The sequence below is a fragment of the Coffea arabica genome, chromosome 2e, assembly GCF_036785885.1.
Source record: "Coffea arabica cultivar ET-39 chromosome 2e, Coffea Arabica ET-39 HiFi, whole genome shotgun sequence".
In the NCBI taxonomy this organism is placed as follows: Eukaryota; Viridiplantae; Streptophyta; class Magnoliopsida; order Gentianales; family Rubiaceae; genus Coffea; species Coffea arabica.
In genome coordinates, this window is record NC_092313.1 from 14,960,844 (window position 1) to 14,979,268 (window position 18,425).

General features: G+C 35.2%; 1 protein-coding gene across 1 annotated transcript; it reads right to left on the reverse strand.

Annotated features, from left to right (window-relative positions):
- Nucleotides 1–1,689: 1,689 nt before the first annotated feature.
- Nucleotides 1,690–18,202, reverse strand: LOC113731112 (probable LRR receptor-like serine/threonine-protein kinase At1g53430). The gene is made up of 26 exons (XM_072079175.1): nucleotides 17,927–18,202; nucleotides 16,613–16,766; nucleotides 16,198–16,269; nucleotides 13,687–13,758; nucleotides 13,413–13,484; nucleotides 12,601–12,672; nucleotides 12,165–12,236; nucleotides 12,012–12,083; nucleotides 9,743–9,814; nucleotides 9,567–9,638; nucleotides 9,399–9,470; nucleotides 9,221–9,298; nucleotides 9,077–9,148; nucleotides 8,407–8,475; nucleotides 7,463–7,537; nucleotides 6,578–6,640; nucleotides 6,367–6,391; nucleotides 6,206–6,290; nucleotides 5,562–5,929; nucleotides 5,287–5,482; nucleotides 3,526–3,672; nucleotides 3,330–3,427; nucleotides 2,910–3,111; nucleotides 2,555–2,816; nucleotides 2,320–2,470; nucleotides 1,690–2,209 (listed from the first exon to the last, which is right to left on the reverse strand). Exons 1-26 carry the CDS (start codon nucleotides 18,189–18,191, stop codon nucleotides 1,874–1,876), a joined length of 3,294 nt encoding a protein of 1,097 aa, XP_071935276.1. The 5' UTR covers nucleotides 18,192–18,202; the 3' UTR covers nucleotides 1,690–1,873.
- Nucleotides 18,203–18,425: the final 223 nt, after the last annotated feature.

An 18,425-nucleotide genomic window follows, 5' to 3' on the forward strand; every position in this document is an offset into this window, starting at 1 on the left:
CCACCACCCAATCCTTGCTCCGTAAATCCTTCCACCTCCGCAGCTCCACTGAATCATCACCATCCGATCATTGCTTCACAGCCCTTTCCTTGTCTATAACGACCGCTCAAGACTGCTCTGTCAACCCCTCTCTAGAGGAGTAGAACCCTCTATTCCTTACTTTACAATTCTTGGTCCTCCCTTTGAACAAAAAAAAAAAATATTTTTTATGTCGAAAAATATATTTTGGGTAATCCTTAATTCTACTTTCAATATTGCACCATACACAGAAGTTTATCCGTTGATTACGAGAGAAGGTATACAATTAAGAAAAATATGGAAAAATGATGCAAAGTTGTGCAGTTGATTTTGGTTTTTCAAAACTAAAATAGAAGAAATGGACTAAATTTAATTCCCGAGTACTAAACTTGCAATTTTAAGGATGAAAAGAAAACACGTTTGAAACAAAGATTAAAGTTGGCTTCTTTTCTGTATATCTTTTCTTGTTATCAATTATGGAAATTGTTACCAGCACCCCTGTTGATGTTTTAACTATGACAAATACCTTATCCTTCACCCTTTTTTTAACCCTCTCAACCCTTTCCATACGCTTGTCACCCTCACCCTATCTTCACTTATTTTATAGCAACCCATTTTCCTGAATTTGTAATTAAAAGTAAAATAGGAGTATTTTATTCCTTTTATACGAGTAAAAAAAATCAAGTGGAGTGCTATTATTGACATATAAAGGATATTTCCCTTAATTATTTTGTTTGGTTCATGAGCTGTAAATTCATTTTTGCACTTGCATTCTTGTCCACGGGATGTGCCCAACACTTTCAGGCTAAAAGCTGATCAAAGTTGTAGTTTAGACCAAAATGATACATTTTGCAAAATATGAGGGACCCAAGCTGTTAATTTCAAATATGAGAGATTTAAATAGTAGAAGGTGTTAATGCAAAGGACTATGCTTGTGATTTTCCCTTTTACATTTATGGCTTACTTCTTTTCTTGGGCAGGCGGGTTTAGTTCACAGGCCGGACTGTTCATGCATAATGCAGACTACAAAGGGACACTAGCAGTTGCGCTCCAGTGATTCCAGTGCGTCTCTGGGAATTCTCGTAAAAAATGAATAAAGACTCGGCAATGGACCATGGCTCACTTGATAATGTTTCGTCCGACTTGGGCTAACAATAGTTTTACAAATTGTTTGTTGGCTACTCAAGTTAGCTACTGTTGTCACAAAACAAGAAGCATTTTTAAATGATTGAAAACTCCTGCTATTGCCAACTGTGGACTTGCACGGGTGCAATTGAAAGTTGGTCCGGTTGTATCTCCTCATTTCGGATTTGGTGTATGACAACGTATTGTTCTTGTTCTATTACAAGAGTTAATTTACATGAACAAAATGTTTCATGTACTCAGAAATGCAACAATATGTTAAGTCTGTAAAGAGAACCAAGAGCACATCATCGTGCTGTTAACAATCATACCTTCCCTGGTTCCTATGCATCTAAAAATCAGATTCACATCATGTATTTTTTTTATTTTTACCAAAAGACTACATTTGATTTCATACCATGCAAAAGTTGGACTGTTCTCCTTTTTCCATCTTGTTGACTACAATGTAATAAAAAAGGAAACGCTAAATCCATTATATTTTGCAATTGCACATTCCAAAGGAAGCCTGTCATGGAAAAATATAGTGTGTTTTCTTGAAATTTGGAACTCATTGAAATTTGCAATAGCAGTTGATACACCATACATAAACCAAAAATATGTTTTTGCAGAATACATATTCACACACAGAAAGGGGCATTTGTAAGCATCCACAAAACTAGTGAAAGAACAGTACCATATTCCATCTCAATGGTTTCTGATCCCAAAACATTAATCAGTGACATTGAGAATCATCAATTTCATTGCCGATGGATGGAGAAATGGTTGTATTTGAAGCTTCCCCGTGAGAAGTACTCCCAGAATGAGTAGACCGAGGGAAGGTAGCTTTAGGCTCAGAAATTACAACAGGTTTTTTTTTTCCCCCAAATTTCTCACTGTCTTTAAGAGTTTTAACCACAGATGACATGGTGGGCCTGTCATCGGCGGTTGGGTTCACACATGTCATTGCTAAACATAGCATTGTATGTGCTTCATCCGGTTCATAATTTGATGATTTCAGATCTGGATCAACTAAAGCTGTAAGCTTTCCCTCCACCTGGTGTTTATAAGCCTACACGTGTAAAGAACAACCTGTTTTAACAATCTACCCAAAAAAAAAAAAAAAAAAAAAAAAACACAATCTTCTTCTCTTCCTCTCGTGTTACATTTCTGTTATCTCACCTTAACCGGAAGGTAGTCATTTGAATCCTTTGACCCCAATGGGCAAATTTCCTGTCCGCTAACAATTTCAAGTGTGATCATTCCAAAGCTAAAAACATCTGCTTTAGGTGTTAAGCGGTTGCCTTTTTCCTGCTCAGGTGCCATATGTCCCCTGCAAGCAAAGCTCTGTGATGAGAAAATATCATTATGTCTACAAGAAGATAAACTAAATTGAACGAATTGTGTGATTCATTACGTCATTTTTGGTTTTGGCATACTGCCAAGACCAGTTTCGTCTTTATTGGGCCGGGCATCAACATGCTTAGAATCATGAAATTGGGAGTATTCGAAATCGGATATCTTCACGGTAAAATCCTTGTCAAGAAGTATGTTTGTTGGTTTGATATTGCAGTGTATTACTTGTTTGGACTCATGAAGACAAGCCAAACCTTCTGCCACCCCAAGGCAAATCTTATACCTTGTTTCCCAATTTAGTTCTGATTTGACTTCTGCTGGACCTGCAATAAACTCATTTTAACAAAATCACATAATGCAATTTATTTGGCTTCACATTCTAAAGGAATTGCCAGACAAAAAGTCTCCTGTTTTACCAAATAATGCATGTTGAAGGGAGACATTTTCCATGTACTTGTAGACAAGTAGGTTTTTCTCGGCACAGGATCCCACTAGCGTTGCAAGATTTGGATGTTTTAGTGCAGAAATTGTACCAATTGCGGTTATGAATTCATGGGCCCCTTCTTCTGAATTCGCTGAAAGCTGTTTGACCGCTACTTGAATCCCATCGAGTTCACCCTGATTCAGTCAAGTTCTTAAAATCGATCATTTAGAACAAGAACAATATATGCTGATATTAGTGAAACTGAGCAGGCTGAAAAAAGTTCTAAAGTTCCAAGTTAAAACGTGAGGGCAGGGATTACCTATATAATACAAGTAATCTATCAATGATAAAGTTAACAGAATTCAAATGTGCAAGTGAGTTTAGTAATAAGTAGTGTAAACATAAAGCATACCCTGTAGACATTCCCAGCTACATCTATCTTGTTATCAGAATCAAAACCATTGGTGGCAGCATTTAATTTGTTGAAGTCGAAATTTTTGAATCCGGGATCTTTCGTAAATAAAACAACATATCAGTAATAACAAGGAAGAAAATTTTTTGAAGCGAGGGAAACCATTGTGGATATCAAGGCATCAAACTGAGTATACCTCTGAGCTTTCTAAGACGAATCCTGACTAATGCCCAGGATAGAGCCAAGATTAATATGCCAAAAACCAGCGCAGATCCAACTATCCCGGCAATAGCAGAGGAAGAAATTTTGTCGTTACTTGCAACTGGTTCTGGTTCCCTCGGTGCTACCAAAACAACAATACAGTTTGTTAGCAACGTTACATCTTGCATCAGAAAGAAGGAATGCGTCCGTTATTTTGTATTTATTGCTAGAAAGGATACAAAAATATAGGAAAGAGTTAATATGAACACAAAATAGTGTGCGACCATAAGGTCTAGGTGTATACACTCATCTAGGTTGTAGGAGCTGATTCATGAATCAGTGAGTTACCAGAACAGCTAGGAAAAATTGCGGGAACAGTCCTTGATTATATCAAAAGATCTCATTTTATCCCTAATATTGTTTCTCATGAAGTAGTAATTTGGTCACTGATATTTGAATATTACACCATAATGGCCCTTAGTTTCCCATGAAATTTCCAGTGAGTAAAAAGTAGATCAACCATTAGCTGCTATTTGAGACCAAAACACATCATTAACATAAAAAACAACAGTTTGGGTCCTTGTTACACTTCTTGACGTTATACTCTGAATTATGGGTGACATGTGTCCTGTCATTTAAATTCAGCCATAAGGACAAGTGCCACCCTTATAAATATTGTAATATTCAGTATAACAGAGGATCCAATTCCAATAATGAGTTAAAACAATTGAACCAATCTTGCAACCCCCAAACCCAACTGCTCCTAGCCCTTCTGCCCCCATTCTCCTTCACATCTCCCCAACTCTTTCTCCTCCATAAACCTTAATGTGCTTAATTCCTGATGTGCTTCTGAGATGTCCCAATCTTCTTAAATAACCTTCACAACCTTCTAACACCTAGGTCTGCTTCTTCCCACAATTCCCCGACCCTTTCTACCCACCTGCACAACTTCCCCTCTCCCATTTCCTGTGCTTAACAACTGTTACCTTTCCACCCATTATCCCCTCACCCCTCTTTGAGTTTGTGGATGTAACATGACCAAAGAAGAGAAAGAAAAGAATAAATGGAATTACGTCAGTTTAAACGGATGAAATTAAAACAAGAATAAATGAACATTCAGGACTGTTAAAGAGGATAGTCATGTGGGGAAGATTAAGTGGTAAATTTGAATGTGTGTTGTGCAGTGGTGTAGAAGAATCGATGAATCATATCTTCTTTGAATATCCTTTTTCGGCAGAAAATTCTAAAAATGGTTTCAGTTTCCAGAGATCCTTTGGCATGGTCAATGGAATTGTCCTGAGTCTGTGGGCATTGGACGTCTACATCCTTTATTGCTAAATTTCGAAAACCTGCTCTAACTGTCTCTGTGTACTACATTTGGAAAGCAAGGAATCGGGTGCTATTCCAAAATGAAAATATATCTGCTGTGTCAGATTATTGACACCATCCGGTATATTGGAGCCTCATGGAGAGATGTGCCAAAGATTCAGGAGAATTGGTTGCTGATAGTGGAGTGGGGTATTTTCCATAAATGCTTTGATAGAGTTTGATAGACGAATGGAAATATGGGTTGTAAAATGTTGTAGAGAATCATAGCGTATATATGCTCCTTTGTATATGCTTCAGTTCTCTATCAATAAAATTTTGCAATTTTACTTTAAAAAAAAATTCAGGACTGTTGCAACAATCTATAACAGAAAGTATATACGCTATATATAACATGACTTACAGGTTAGTCAATGAACAAGAACTATACCAGGATAAACGGAAATAGCTGATATTGAGGGACCATAGTATTTTGTTGGGTTGTAAGTTGAACCTTTCCCAGTCCAATATAAATGAATCTCCAGTCTTGAGTCATTTACAGATACATTGAACTCCTTGGTTCTCACCTTATTGACATCTCCTGCCTCTTTTTGTATATCAAAATCTCTCAGGTAATACTGGCCGCCCTGTAGTGATAATTGATCCAGTTAACATCTCTGATTTCTCCCTAAAAAGTTTTTTATATAGATCAAATTAGTAATTTACCTGAACTTCCACATCAAAAACTCTCTTCCTGATTGTAGAAGATGTATTTGTATCCCATCCTATTTCAGCAAAGTGAAGTTTAACCGTGTATGTGTCATTTTTCAAACAAAATCCATAATATTTCAACGATATTGGAGCTATGCGCGCATTTGAGTACAAAGATGCATCACTGTTTGATATATTGCATGTTTTATTTAGAATGAATTCATCGTCATCTGTTTCCAGGAACGTTCCCATACTACTATAAGCCCAAGTCTTATTTGTACTCAGAAAGAAAGTTGATCCACCATATGATTGCGTATCAGCTTCATAATCACGGTCATCTACTGATGTTGCATTTCCCCCACAATTAATGTACAAATGATCATCTGTAATACACATAACAGTTAATATCATCGTTTCAAAGAATCTGATGAAGAGAACAAGAAGATTATGCCAACATGGGAAGATAGATTTCTCGTTAGCACTCTCATTTTCCTTGACTCCATTGTCATAATATGAATTCTCAACAAATCACTAGCATGTGATGGTTTTGCAGACAAATGACCATGTAGCTAGGAAAAATCAGTCACAGCAAAATCATGGGAAACAACAGGAAGTACAGAAAGTACCAATCTAGTTTTTTAGTAAATAAAATAACTTACAAATTTGTGTGTCATTGTCACAGTGGTAGCCAGCTTGTTGCCATTTCGAAAGCTTGTGTGTCATTGTCCCAGTGGTATCATTATACTGAAAGAAATAAGGTTGCTTCCTAAGACTTGCTTCAGCAGAAAAAAAAGCATGCTAGAATTTAAACATTACTTACTTGAGAGCAGCATTCGAACAAGTTCCTGGAAGAAAGAAAACATGAGCAAAATCAGCATATGTCATTAGTGAAAGGTACAGAACAGCATAACCATAAACAAATAAAAGGAATATAGGTAGGTATACGTCTGAATGCATGTTTACACTGAATAACTACACTTGCATGTACAGATTTGTAGTAAATCAAAATGCTACAATTTAGTTTTCCTCACAGATTTGAAGATATATTGCCGTTAGTCAAGTTCACATTTGTAAAGGAATTTTCAGAAACATCCCTGCAAAATGTCGAATGAAACTGTTACAACTAAGTATAAATTGGACAATTATATATGGAAACTGAAAGCAATCAACATTCATTTTAATTGTAAGGAATATACATTGTTGAAACAAAATCACATTTGAAAGTAAATCAGTGAATTCTGTGGAAAAGGAATAAGCAATAGTATAACATGAGTTATGCAGTCATGAACAACTTGATGATCTCTTTACTGCTGAAACTGTTGCATCTTATAACTAATCAGGAGTCAGTGCGAGAAAACTAAAGGGAGTTGGGGCAATGGGAAAAAGGAACATTGAACATTTAATCTGGATTCAGTTTCGCTCGACTGGTTGACGCTGATATGTTATGTTGTTGCCCAGGAGTGGGGAGGGAAGCCCAAGCATTATATCTTCTTAAACAGTATTGTGCTTCAACACACACTTATCCATTCGAAAATAAGTGTTTTAAAAATTCTAGGTTCCTGAATACGGCACTCAGGAAAGCAATTCAAAATCAATATGTAAATCTACAGTGAATTTTTTTTTACTTTAGCTTCATTAAGGCATTCTAATGTTTGCAAGTGATCAAAGATAACAGAAAAATGATTAACAAAGGAAGAAATAAGGCAAAAATGATTTGTTCTAATTTGTAAACATGTCAACCAAAAAGACAGCTAGCATTAATCTTCTTCACGCAAGTTGCTAATGTGAAAACAACCCTTATGACTGCATTTGAACTTAAAAGAAATTTCGGTTTGTATAACACCTCCCTCAAATGAATGCCATCCTCTTAATGTTTAATGAGTTGAAAAATCTGAATTCATCAAATGAACACTTACACATATGAGTTAGAGTTACTCAAACTCGTCAGCCATCCAGGTACTGTCCCACTGAGGTTGTTACTTCTAAGAAAGCTGGAAAACACAGCCAAATGCCAAAAAGTTCTCAAAACTTACTATGATAGCCAAGGAAACCTGTACTCGTGAATAAGAGGAGTAAGGTGATAAGTAGTGCAAGCTATCATTCAAAACAAGTCTGAAATTCAACGAATGCATAGTCAAATTATGTCTAGATATACCAAAACAAGAAGTACAGTTACCTATGTGCCAAGGCAAGTGCAAAGCAAGAAAGACACGAATTCAGTCTTGTCTCTAATGAAAAACCAACCCAATTTGGGGCCAAATGACAATTAACATATAAAACAATTAGAAAATGGCAATTAAACAATAGACACGAACTGTAAGATGTTTTCAGGTGATACATGGATGAGGTGGCCTTCAAACAATTCTTCACACCGCCTGGATAATCTATCAACTCCACGTGCTATGGCATTAATTTGACATTGAGAACCAGAGAAGAATATTGGGTTCGTAACTCAAGTATTTTTTTTTTCCTTCCAGCTAAAGGGCAAACAGAGTCAATTACTGTATTCCACCTCCTATAGATGAGCTTTTGGGTTTACAAATAGTCATGCACCATGCTGCAAATTCAGTAGAAAGATTAAAATGTGGGGAGTAAATGGAACATCTGAGTAGGTAGACGGGTAGACAATGTAACTAAAGTTGTTTTCCATTGGATCACATCTGATGTGATCCAATGGATTATCCATGGAAAGATGTGATCCAATGGATTATCCATGGAAATGAACAAAGAACTGTAAGAGGTAGAGCAAAATGAGTTAAAGGCATGGAAAAAATATAACATTATAGTTGTGCCTCTATTAGAATAGATGGACATAAGAAGGATTAAGGTGGGGAGGGAAAGATGACAAGAAATCTCTTACACGAACTGTTGCTGGAACTGGTTCAAGTCTGGTGGAATTATCCCCGTCAAATTATTGAAACTCAAGTCCCTATCATGATAAAATCCAATATGAGAATATAAATATCTTTTATCAAAACCAGCACACCTACAGAAGGGCTTACTGGAAAACAAAAGGCAGATTAGAAAGTAGTATTTGATGATAAAATTAAGCAAAACTTGAGTGTAGCTTTTAAATTTTAATCCTAGCACCACTTTTCTTTATCAAGCGTAAAAAATTCAAAACGAATTGAAGGGAAAAAAAAATGTTGTCCATGATCAACAGTATTTCTTGTGACTGGTAAGTTCATCATATCAGTAATTCAATCCAATCAAAACACTTTCCACATAAAGATTTTTTTGAAAGCTCTATAGCATGCAAGAAGTTTTCCATTTAAAGTCCGTTTCCAAGGGCGAATTATAAAAATAAACTAAGTAAGACAGTAGGGCATATGTATATAAGTGGAGCCAACTAGACTTCTAAAATCTGCAGAATTCCCTGCATCTTAGGATGCCAAAAAATAATAATAAAATTTAAAAAAAAAAAAAGCCATCTACACGCAGACACCTGCCTGTGCAAGCATGGCATCACATGCGCACACATGCACACACACATAGCATCGGGCATGAAAACAGAAAGCAAGATTACTTACAGGTAAAACAGGTTTGTGAACCGCCAGATATAATCAGGAATTGGACCAGTGAGTGAACAATTCCTCAATGTCCTGAACAAATGAATGAAAATCTGTAAGAAATGAATTACATAAACCAATACTAATTGACATTTCAAAACTTACAAGAATGACAGAGACACCATAATGTGAATATCGGGAAACAAAACACCTGTCTTTCCTCCAGGTAAGTTGTTTATGGACCTATACATAAATAAATTTAGAAAACAAACATCGTAGTCTTCTTACAATGTCCAATAAAAGGTATCAAGAATGAGTACGTTTAATGGGTCTAAATACTTACAGGTAAGTCAGCTTTGGCAATCCTAAGATTTTATTTGGTAAATGCCCTTCAAAATTGTTTCCCATCAGTACCCTGTCCAAAAAAAAAAAAGTCAATTTTGAATTTCAATAAATAAATAACTCAATTGTAGGCCAAAAAATTTAGTTCATGGAGTTCACTTAAGCTTACAATCTTTCAAGTTTGTACCACTCGAAAATATATGGGGGGATGCTCTTGCTGATAGCATTTCCTCGAATATTGCTACAGAGAGAGACAATGGCCAAGATGAGCCTCTTGTACAGAAGTGTGCTTTTCTTGCATTAAGTGAAAGATGGGACTATCATATAACATGGAATTTCACTTACAAAGCCTTCAACTTTGTCAACTTCTGAAAGCTTTGAGGCAACTGATCATCAAAAAGATTGTTCATCACATACCTGAAATATATGTCATTTAATATCCAAACAAAAAGAAGTAAATTCAAGATCTTAAGTTGTAGTTGAATTTTTCTTTGGCGTCCACATATCTAATATAGAATCTTCAGGCTGTCATATTTCATCTCTGAGAATATGTTTTATCTAGACCATTTTCATGTGTACTGTACCCCCAAGATTCCATGTTAACTCTGGTGGCTTGGACTCTAAGGCAAAACAATGAAATGGCTTGGTTGATTTTTTCCAAAGTTACAAAAATCAACACTCGTTCCACTCTCGCTCACATAAATACCCTATTCATTTTTATTCTTTCTGAAAATTCCAATCTGAGGTGTGCAAGGTACATATACATGTTAAGAGATCTTAGTACTGCTTAACTGGAGATTTGTCTAAATTCAAGAGTCCGGTTTCTTGTGAATGAGTTAACACAAGATAAGCTAAAAATAGATGTTACTTGTTTTCATAAATATTTGGACATACATCTAATTTGTCATTCTAGACAAAGTAGTTTCTCCTCCTGACATGCCTTCAGCAATCTCAAGCATTAACTACCTCATGAGATTATCATATCAGATACATAACATATAGTGATGGTAGTCCTCCTATTTCCATTATCACTCTTAAATCATACAAATCACCAGAAGGGTTGATTTGTAAAACCTTTTAATACTCATTGGGCATACATCTATTGTGGCCTATGATTATAAATCAAAAATTCTGATTTGTAAAACATGTTAGTGCTCATTGCCCTCAGTATGGATGACATTGCCCTTTATTGGTCAATATGTCACAAAAGGGTACATTTAATCAAACCATAAATCCAACTGCACTGGATGTGGCAAACCTGATGTCCCAGCCACAAGCGGAAGGGTTGCCTTCCCACATTAGCTAGCAAGAAAAATGCGAAAAAGATGAACATGAAACTTAGTCATTGTAATTCAAGTTCATCTCAACTATTGTGCCCTATGGTAGATGATGAAGTGTGTTTGAAGAGCACCATTATGCATTTCATGGATATCTGAAAATCCTAGTAGACAGTTTACTGCCTGGAGATCATAGGTGAAAATAATTTGTGAAAATAATTTTAAAGATAACACCACACATTTCATGCACATGTTCTCAAACTAGTATCATTCAACAAACAAGTTATTTTTTAGCCTAAAAGCAGCAGCAAAATTGTTTACTTGTCAAAAAACTTTTTCTAATTGAAATCCACAATTTACTATTATGTTACTAAAAGGTATTAAATGTGTAAAACTGATAATAGTTCAAAGTAGAATTTCAGCAAATGAAAATAGTTGTGTACAATATACAGCTTTTCCTCATAGGATTCTATTCTCCTCCTGTTACTGACCTTGAAAAACTCATCATCTCCATGGTTTCTTAACACTTATTGTACTGTGATCAATGGTATAGACTCTAGAAAATGGCAAAACCCCCTTTGGGATTTACATTTCGTTTCTCAAGAAACCTATCGCCATTATGCTCTTCAGATATGCATTTCCGTCCTCTTCCCCCCTTTCTATGTTTTGTACTCGTCCAAGCTCTATTTATTGTTTAAGATGCTTTCACTTCAACTCTGGAGGTCAGATATGAATGCCTCTTACTCGGAAGAAAGAAAAATGTCTAGAGCAGCTAGCAGTTGTAAATACAATATCCAAAAATAAAATAAAAAGATGGAATTAAGCACCATTGATGATGCCAAGGCAAAAGTTAGAGCCTTAGTTTCCATGAATTTTTTTATTTTCCATTTTGTACTTTGCTCTTGAAATTTACGGTAAATTCTTTTCCTTCACACTTCAATCCCTTCCAAACTCTAGGATCTACAGGAGCGAATAAGGGATGAAATTTCAAGAATGCAAGAAATTGAAGGGATATTAAACCTAAAATGAACTAGTGCATCTGGTCTTCCTAAATACAAGAAATAGACAAAAAGATAAATTAAGTCTATTTTGTAGTAAATTAAGTTTATCAAGTCCATTTATTAACTGCTTTTAGCTTTTCCTGCTAAGCTGAGAGATTAATTTTTCTCTTTCTTGATGAGTAGCAACAGTATGTTGAATTTATCCTGTTCTTGTCAACTCCCTTAATCCAAATCTAACTGTTCTCGTTGAGTTTCACTTCCTTCAATCGGTTACTTTTCATCGACATGCTAAAATAAATAGTGTAATTAGTAAAATAAAATCATTTAGGATCTTACATCTCTTCAAGACGAGCTAGGCTTCCCAGTGATTCAGGAAGCCGACCCCCAAATTGATTTTCAGCCAAATACCTACAACTCCATAAGACACTCAGAATAAACCAACAAAATAAAGCATATATGACAACAAGAAAATCTAAACGGATGCCTTACAGTCCTCGAAGTGTTGAAACATGCCCCAACTCATCTGGCAATTTCCCCGACAAAGAATTATTAGATAAAGACCTGCATGGAAAAAAAAAAAAGAATTTAAAAATAAAAATTGCACAAATTAGATGACAGGTGAAGCAAGAACACAAATTCCAACACTTGTTTGGGTCCTAGGAAATTTTTTTTTGTAAAGAAATGTGCAAGTTCTTAATCAATTATAATGATCATGCATACATTGTTTATTTATGCACTTTTTTTTTCGTATTAATCAGATCCAGGACCAAAAAATCAGTCAGCTTAAACTGCGCCAAATTAAGTAGATTGATCTATTCTTAAACTCTTGTGGGAAAAAATAGATGGAAGCCAATCTAGATCAGCACCCAGAATCAGTCCAATTGCCCAAGTGACCCAGATTTCAAACAAAGAACAAGATACTTACAGGTATTCAAGCTTTGGACAACCTCCGATTTCCGGTGGAATTGATTCACTAAACAAATTATTGCACAAATATCTGTGAATGCACCAGAAATTACATAGATCATTTTCAATAATATATTAAGATGCACAAATTTACAATCAATATATGCTAAACATTCCCAAACGAAACAAATGGCCAAAAAATTTTTTTTTTTGATACTTGGATATGCTAAGTAGCATCACTAGGTGGTGCTTATTCTAATTTATATTGTTGTTAACCAAAAATAGTTACATTTGGAAACAAATCTTGATAGTAAACTCTTCACTAGTCTTAACAATTTTTTTTTTTCCAAACGATAGCATATTCATTTCCAGAAACTAGTCTTAACATTTGATAGTAAACAAATCTTGATATTTTGGAAATAATCCAAAATATATGTTTGTGATTAGATCGATGTTGACATTCCATTTAGTCTATTAACTTATCAGCTTGATTGAAGAGAGTTGTTGTATATTATTATTATTATTATTCAAAATGCATTCTCCTCATTATTAGCTACCAGAAGTTAATTATCATCTACTTGATTAAGAGGTATGCCCCTTAGCTTGTCTGCACCTTCTTGAAAACTAATAGAAATTAAAAAAAGGATTAATACAGGAACGAGTATGCAATTTTTTGCTATTTTCCCATTAAAAGAATAATCATGCCAAGTGTTACTTATTTCCATCATCATTGATGCTGTTCCTTCTTTCTTTATGCAAAACTACAAAATCTTACCAACAAGTCACATGATCAGATAACAATATACAGTACACAGTGATCTGCAGACTTACAAGCTTCGTAATGACTTCAGTTCAGGAAGGAACTTCGGCAGCGGTCCTCCCAACTTGTTATCACATAAGTTGCTGTCCACCAAAACAGCCCATTAGAATTTTCCAACATTTCAGTGGCAATGTGAGGGAACATTGTACAGATTACTTTTGCTGTCTCGTTACTTTTTGGCAATTTAGAGACAGTTAAAATTAACTAACTGTTCTGTAATTTTGACAATCAAAGAATTCCAAACAGAGTAGTTTAAACAGAAATGAAATTCATATAGTTACTTACAGTTCCGAAAGCTGAGACAACTTCACAAAAGAGTTGGGAATTGACCCATTAAGACTATTTGACCTCAAGTATCTGGAAATGCCAAAATAACAAATGCATTTCACTGCCATAGGAACATTTGACAAAATCACTCTGTATACATCTTTCAAATTCCAATCAAGCTGCTTTCTATAAATAGATCCATTCCAATGAAACCAATAACATGAGAAGAATGACAGTGAGAAGAGCCCAGATTTAGGAACAATAGAAGATAACAAAAATTAAAACATAAGAGAAAGACAAAAAAAAAAGATATTATACATCTAGAGATCAATAAAACTCGACCATCATGGTATTTTTCTCAAGGTTTCTGTAGATTTTATCATAATGGGAGAATGTCATAATGTTTAACTGAACTAAAAAGTCTGCTTGTTAAAAGCTCTCCTGTTGATTCTTATAGAAAAATCCTGAAGCTGAACATATACTGTAATGACTTGACCATCATGGTATTTTGCTCAAGGTTTTTATTGTACATTTTATCATAACGGGACAATGTCATAATGTGTAACTGAACTAAAAAATATGTCAGTTAAAGTTTTTCTTGTTGATTCTTATAAAGGATTTCCAAGTTCCATACATGGCTTGAGCATTTGAGTGTCCAGAGCATATATTGACCTGCAATTTAAAGCTTAACTCTACAAAGTTTGGGAAAATAAAAAATGAGAGAAAAAGAAGGAAAGAAGGAATAAGACTGCTGGAGAAAGATGATGAAGCCTACTCAACTGTAGGGCAGCTACATCTATCTATATTATTGTGCAAAAAAATAAATGTAACCCTAAAAATGTCGCCAATTTTCAACACACAACATGCCTACCTTCACATCATATCCTCAACAGTCATCTACCAAAATTCAGCAGAGGAAAGGGCTTGCTAGGTTCGATTTAGTTCAGGCTAGGTATTCAGAGAAGAAAAGTCTAAGAAAAAAATTAGATGAATTGTGTTCTGTACATATCTAGACATGCCTAATTTGATATTCAAAGAGTTGGGAATTAACATTGTTAACATGATGTATATGATTGTTCACAAAGGAGCCATAACACTTCCGGAGGGTGCAATAGACAGTCTGTGAATCTATTGTCTACAGGACTCGTGTGACTGATAATTAAGATAGTTAGTCCACTAGTTTTTATACCTAACCACCGCATAATTCATTTACTAGTACTGAAAATATATATAGCTTTCCAAAGGATACCGAAGTGTAGCATTTGCAATTCCAAAACACAGACAAGGTAGTATTTAAAGTCCGAATTTTAAATGAATAGGAAAATTATTTTCTATCAACCGAGTAATTAGCCAAGTGTTCCAGCCACAGCTAGAGTTGCTAGTCGGTGAAGTAACTTCAAAGCCAATTGAACAAAAAGAGACTTGGTGTTTCATAGTCAAAACCAATGTTTCAAAAGCTACGCTCTTGGAACCACAAACTTCAGAAGAATTTTGTTTGGATCAAATCCTTCCCCACCCTACATCATAGAAGATACATTACCACCACTTTACTTTCTTTCTCTAAACACCCTTCTTTTACTCTGCCCAGACAGAAGTCGTTATTTACTCTTACGCAGCTCATAAGACGCAGCTCATAAGAACAACTGATCTCTTTGATGCTGACACCACCACCTATTCTTAATTGGCAGTTATATCAAAAATTTTACGTCTCCCTCCTGCTCTGCTGAATCTGTATTTTTCCTCTATCCAAACGAATCTGAGATCCGAAAAATCCACTAAGATCCAATTGCTGCAAAAGCAAGAACACCTGTCTCTCACCAAGACAAGCACTTGGAGAAATACGTTTGGAACCTGGATAATGGAATTTCACTTTTCGGCTAATTTGAAGGCAAGAAAAGTCAGAGCATGTACTCCTTGGTAGGATTTACATGTTAAGGTGAACAGGATATCACTAGGACTCCTAGATTCCATCTGTTTGTTTCCCTTACTGGAAAAGTTACTACCCTGGATTAGAAAGTTACTTTTGAAAAGGCATTGAAACATATGTCAATAGGATAAGTATAAATAAATAAACATACTATGCACACACCTATATTACATGTATTTTTGTGCAAGCTTTTGAAAACTTGTCAGAGGAATGTAGTTGAAACTATATAGGATGGAGGACACCACGAAGTTACTCTCCAGAGCGCAACGGCTATGGTATGTGAATCGTTTTACAGTTCACTGTATTCTGGTAATTTTCAAAGAAAGTGTTGTTATTAGACAGATAATTGATTGTTATGCTATATTCAGACTAACGATTTGCCTATAATGGAAATCTTAATGGCTGAAAAATAGATACATAACACAGATCGAGAACATGAGTACTAGCAAATAAAGATTCATTGAACATTACATCTAGAGTATGAAAATAGTGATCATTATCAGTCGTCCGGTAACAGATTTCCCCCTTTGGCCGTAATAGCCAGCTCAATCAACATGATTAAATGACAAAGAAAGCTGAAAAAATGTTCTGCACTTGCTTACAGTGATTCCAAATGAGATAGGTTTCCAATTTCTGGTGGTATAGAACCGGTTATATCCTGACCTGAGAGATCACTGAAATCCAAAATGTTGGTATAATGCAAACGAAATCCCCTTGATAAAGAAATCCCCAAAATCCAAGAGTCTAAAAGCAATGATAGCATATCAATATTAATTGAAATAGCCTGTTCTCCTATTTGAGTGCATCATTCTCAGGCTATATACAGCAGCTCGGTTCTTACATATCCACTCAAGGCATATCAGTTGTCTTTTGCAGTGAATAAAATTTTAAAAGTCATTTGACCTTTTAGTTCAACTTACAAGTGTATTCTAAGGATAAGCCGCTTAACTTAGAGTAACAAAATGCCAATAATTACATGAAAAAAAACTAAAACATGTGCAGTTGGCGAAAACGTACATCAGAACCACTCTGCAAGTTTTGTCCTCCAACATGCAATTGCATGTAAGCACAGGACTAAACTTTATAAAATGACAACTCAAGGCCGAGAAGTAGGCAGGCCCCAAAGGCGAGTATGGACTCATAAGTCGAAGCAGACTCTTGACAGCTTCCACTGAAAAGAAATTGTATATAAGACACTAGCATGGACATATAAAGTTCTCAAGTGAATTAAGAGAGTTCAGAAGATAGCAATGGGTTGGATAAAAAAATCACGTCAATTTAATTTCATCAAATCTGATATCAAGAAATGTTGCCAATCAATTTATACCCTTCATTCTCAATTATCTCAGAGAATTCAGGTGTCAATGCCAATTAATGCAGCTAAACTTACAACAAATGTTTCTCATAGTAAAACAAGAAATACTTGCCCACTTTTTACATCTCAGACCAGTCTTTTCATTGTCGTCTCCACAAGATAAGGAACAAAAACCATTCTTCACTAATTTGATTCTCCAAGCCAAGAAACAAACCGAATCCACAAAAGAACAAGACCACTAGTTTAAGTCTCCAATATAACAAATGACAGTACCTTCATACTAACAACAGAAACAAATGATAATTCCTTCAAAGCATATAGAAACATTTTCACCTGTGGATGTTAGACACCGTCACTTGCTCGGGTGGTTTTTGTTTTTTTTTTATTTTTGGGTGCATGTGTGCGTGAGAAGCAGGATAACTATTTAATTACATGGTAAATATTACAGTGTTAGGATAACTTCTTTTTATACACTATCACTATATAATTTTGTCTTTTACGCTAATAGGTTTAGATCATACTATATAACATGAGTTAAAATTTGAATGCAAATCATGTATATGTGACACACACATCAAAAAGAAACTAAATTCAAGTTTAGTTTCAGAGAGATAAAAAATATGATAAAGAAAGTGATAGATAATAGTTTCCTAAAGTTTATCTAAAAGGAAGAACAATGAGAAATAAAAATCAGGAAAAAGAACTCCCTTTCGTTGTTCTTCTTTTTCAAAGAATGCCCTTTTTGTTTCTTACATTAACAACCGAAAAGGCTATTGGTCTTTCTATTTTTATTTGTTCCACTATTTTAGTGTTTCCTTTTTAAGGAAATCCCTTAGTTATTTCTACATTATAAATTTTTCTTCAATTAATAAAAGTTTAAACTTTGGATTCGATTGAGTCCATTTTTCTTTCCTGCCTTTTCTCTCTTCCCTGCTCCTCGCTTCTCGAAAATATTTGTGAAAAGTACAAATATACATAAAAACAAGCAATTTGGTGCATGTATGCTTTTTACGTACCCTCTTCTTCGGGAAGCATTGGCTTTGGTGGCTTTGGTGGAGGTGGCAAAAACGGAGGCTGAGGGGAGGGAGCAGCTGCAGGAGCACCAGTCATCACTTGTCCCAAACTTGTTTGACCGTTCAGTGCCAAAAACAGCAAGAAATAAGCTAAAACCTTGAGCATGTTTTTCTCTATCACTATTTTTTTTTTTTTTTTTGTATTCCTCTCAAGAACTTGCACCTTGCTTTGAAGCTTAGCTCTGAAGTGTTCCACTAAGTCTTGCATGTGAATGCTTGCTTGCTTGCATTGCATGAATTCATAATATAGAAAAGCTAATCTGGGAATGAATTATTAAATTAAACAATAATTTGTGGGCACCTCAGGTACAGTTGCCTTTCATGTTGGAGAGACAGCTTTAGTTACAGGAAAACTAATCAGGGAATTAAAGTAGCTTTACTTTAGGATGCCAATAATGCTGGTTAATTCCAAAAGCTATAGCTGAAAGGGACCTAGCTAGAC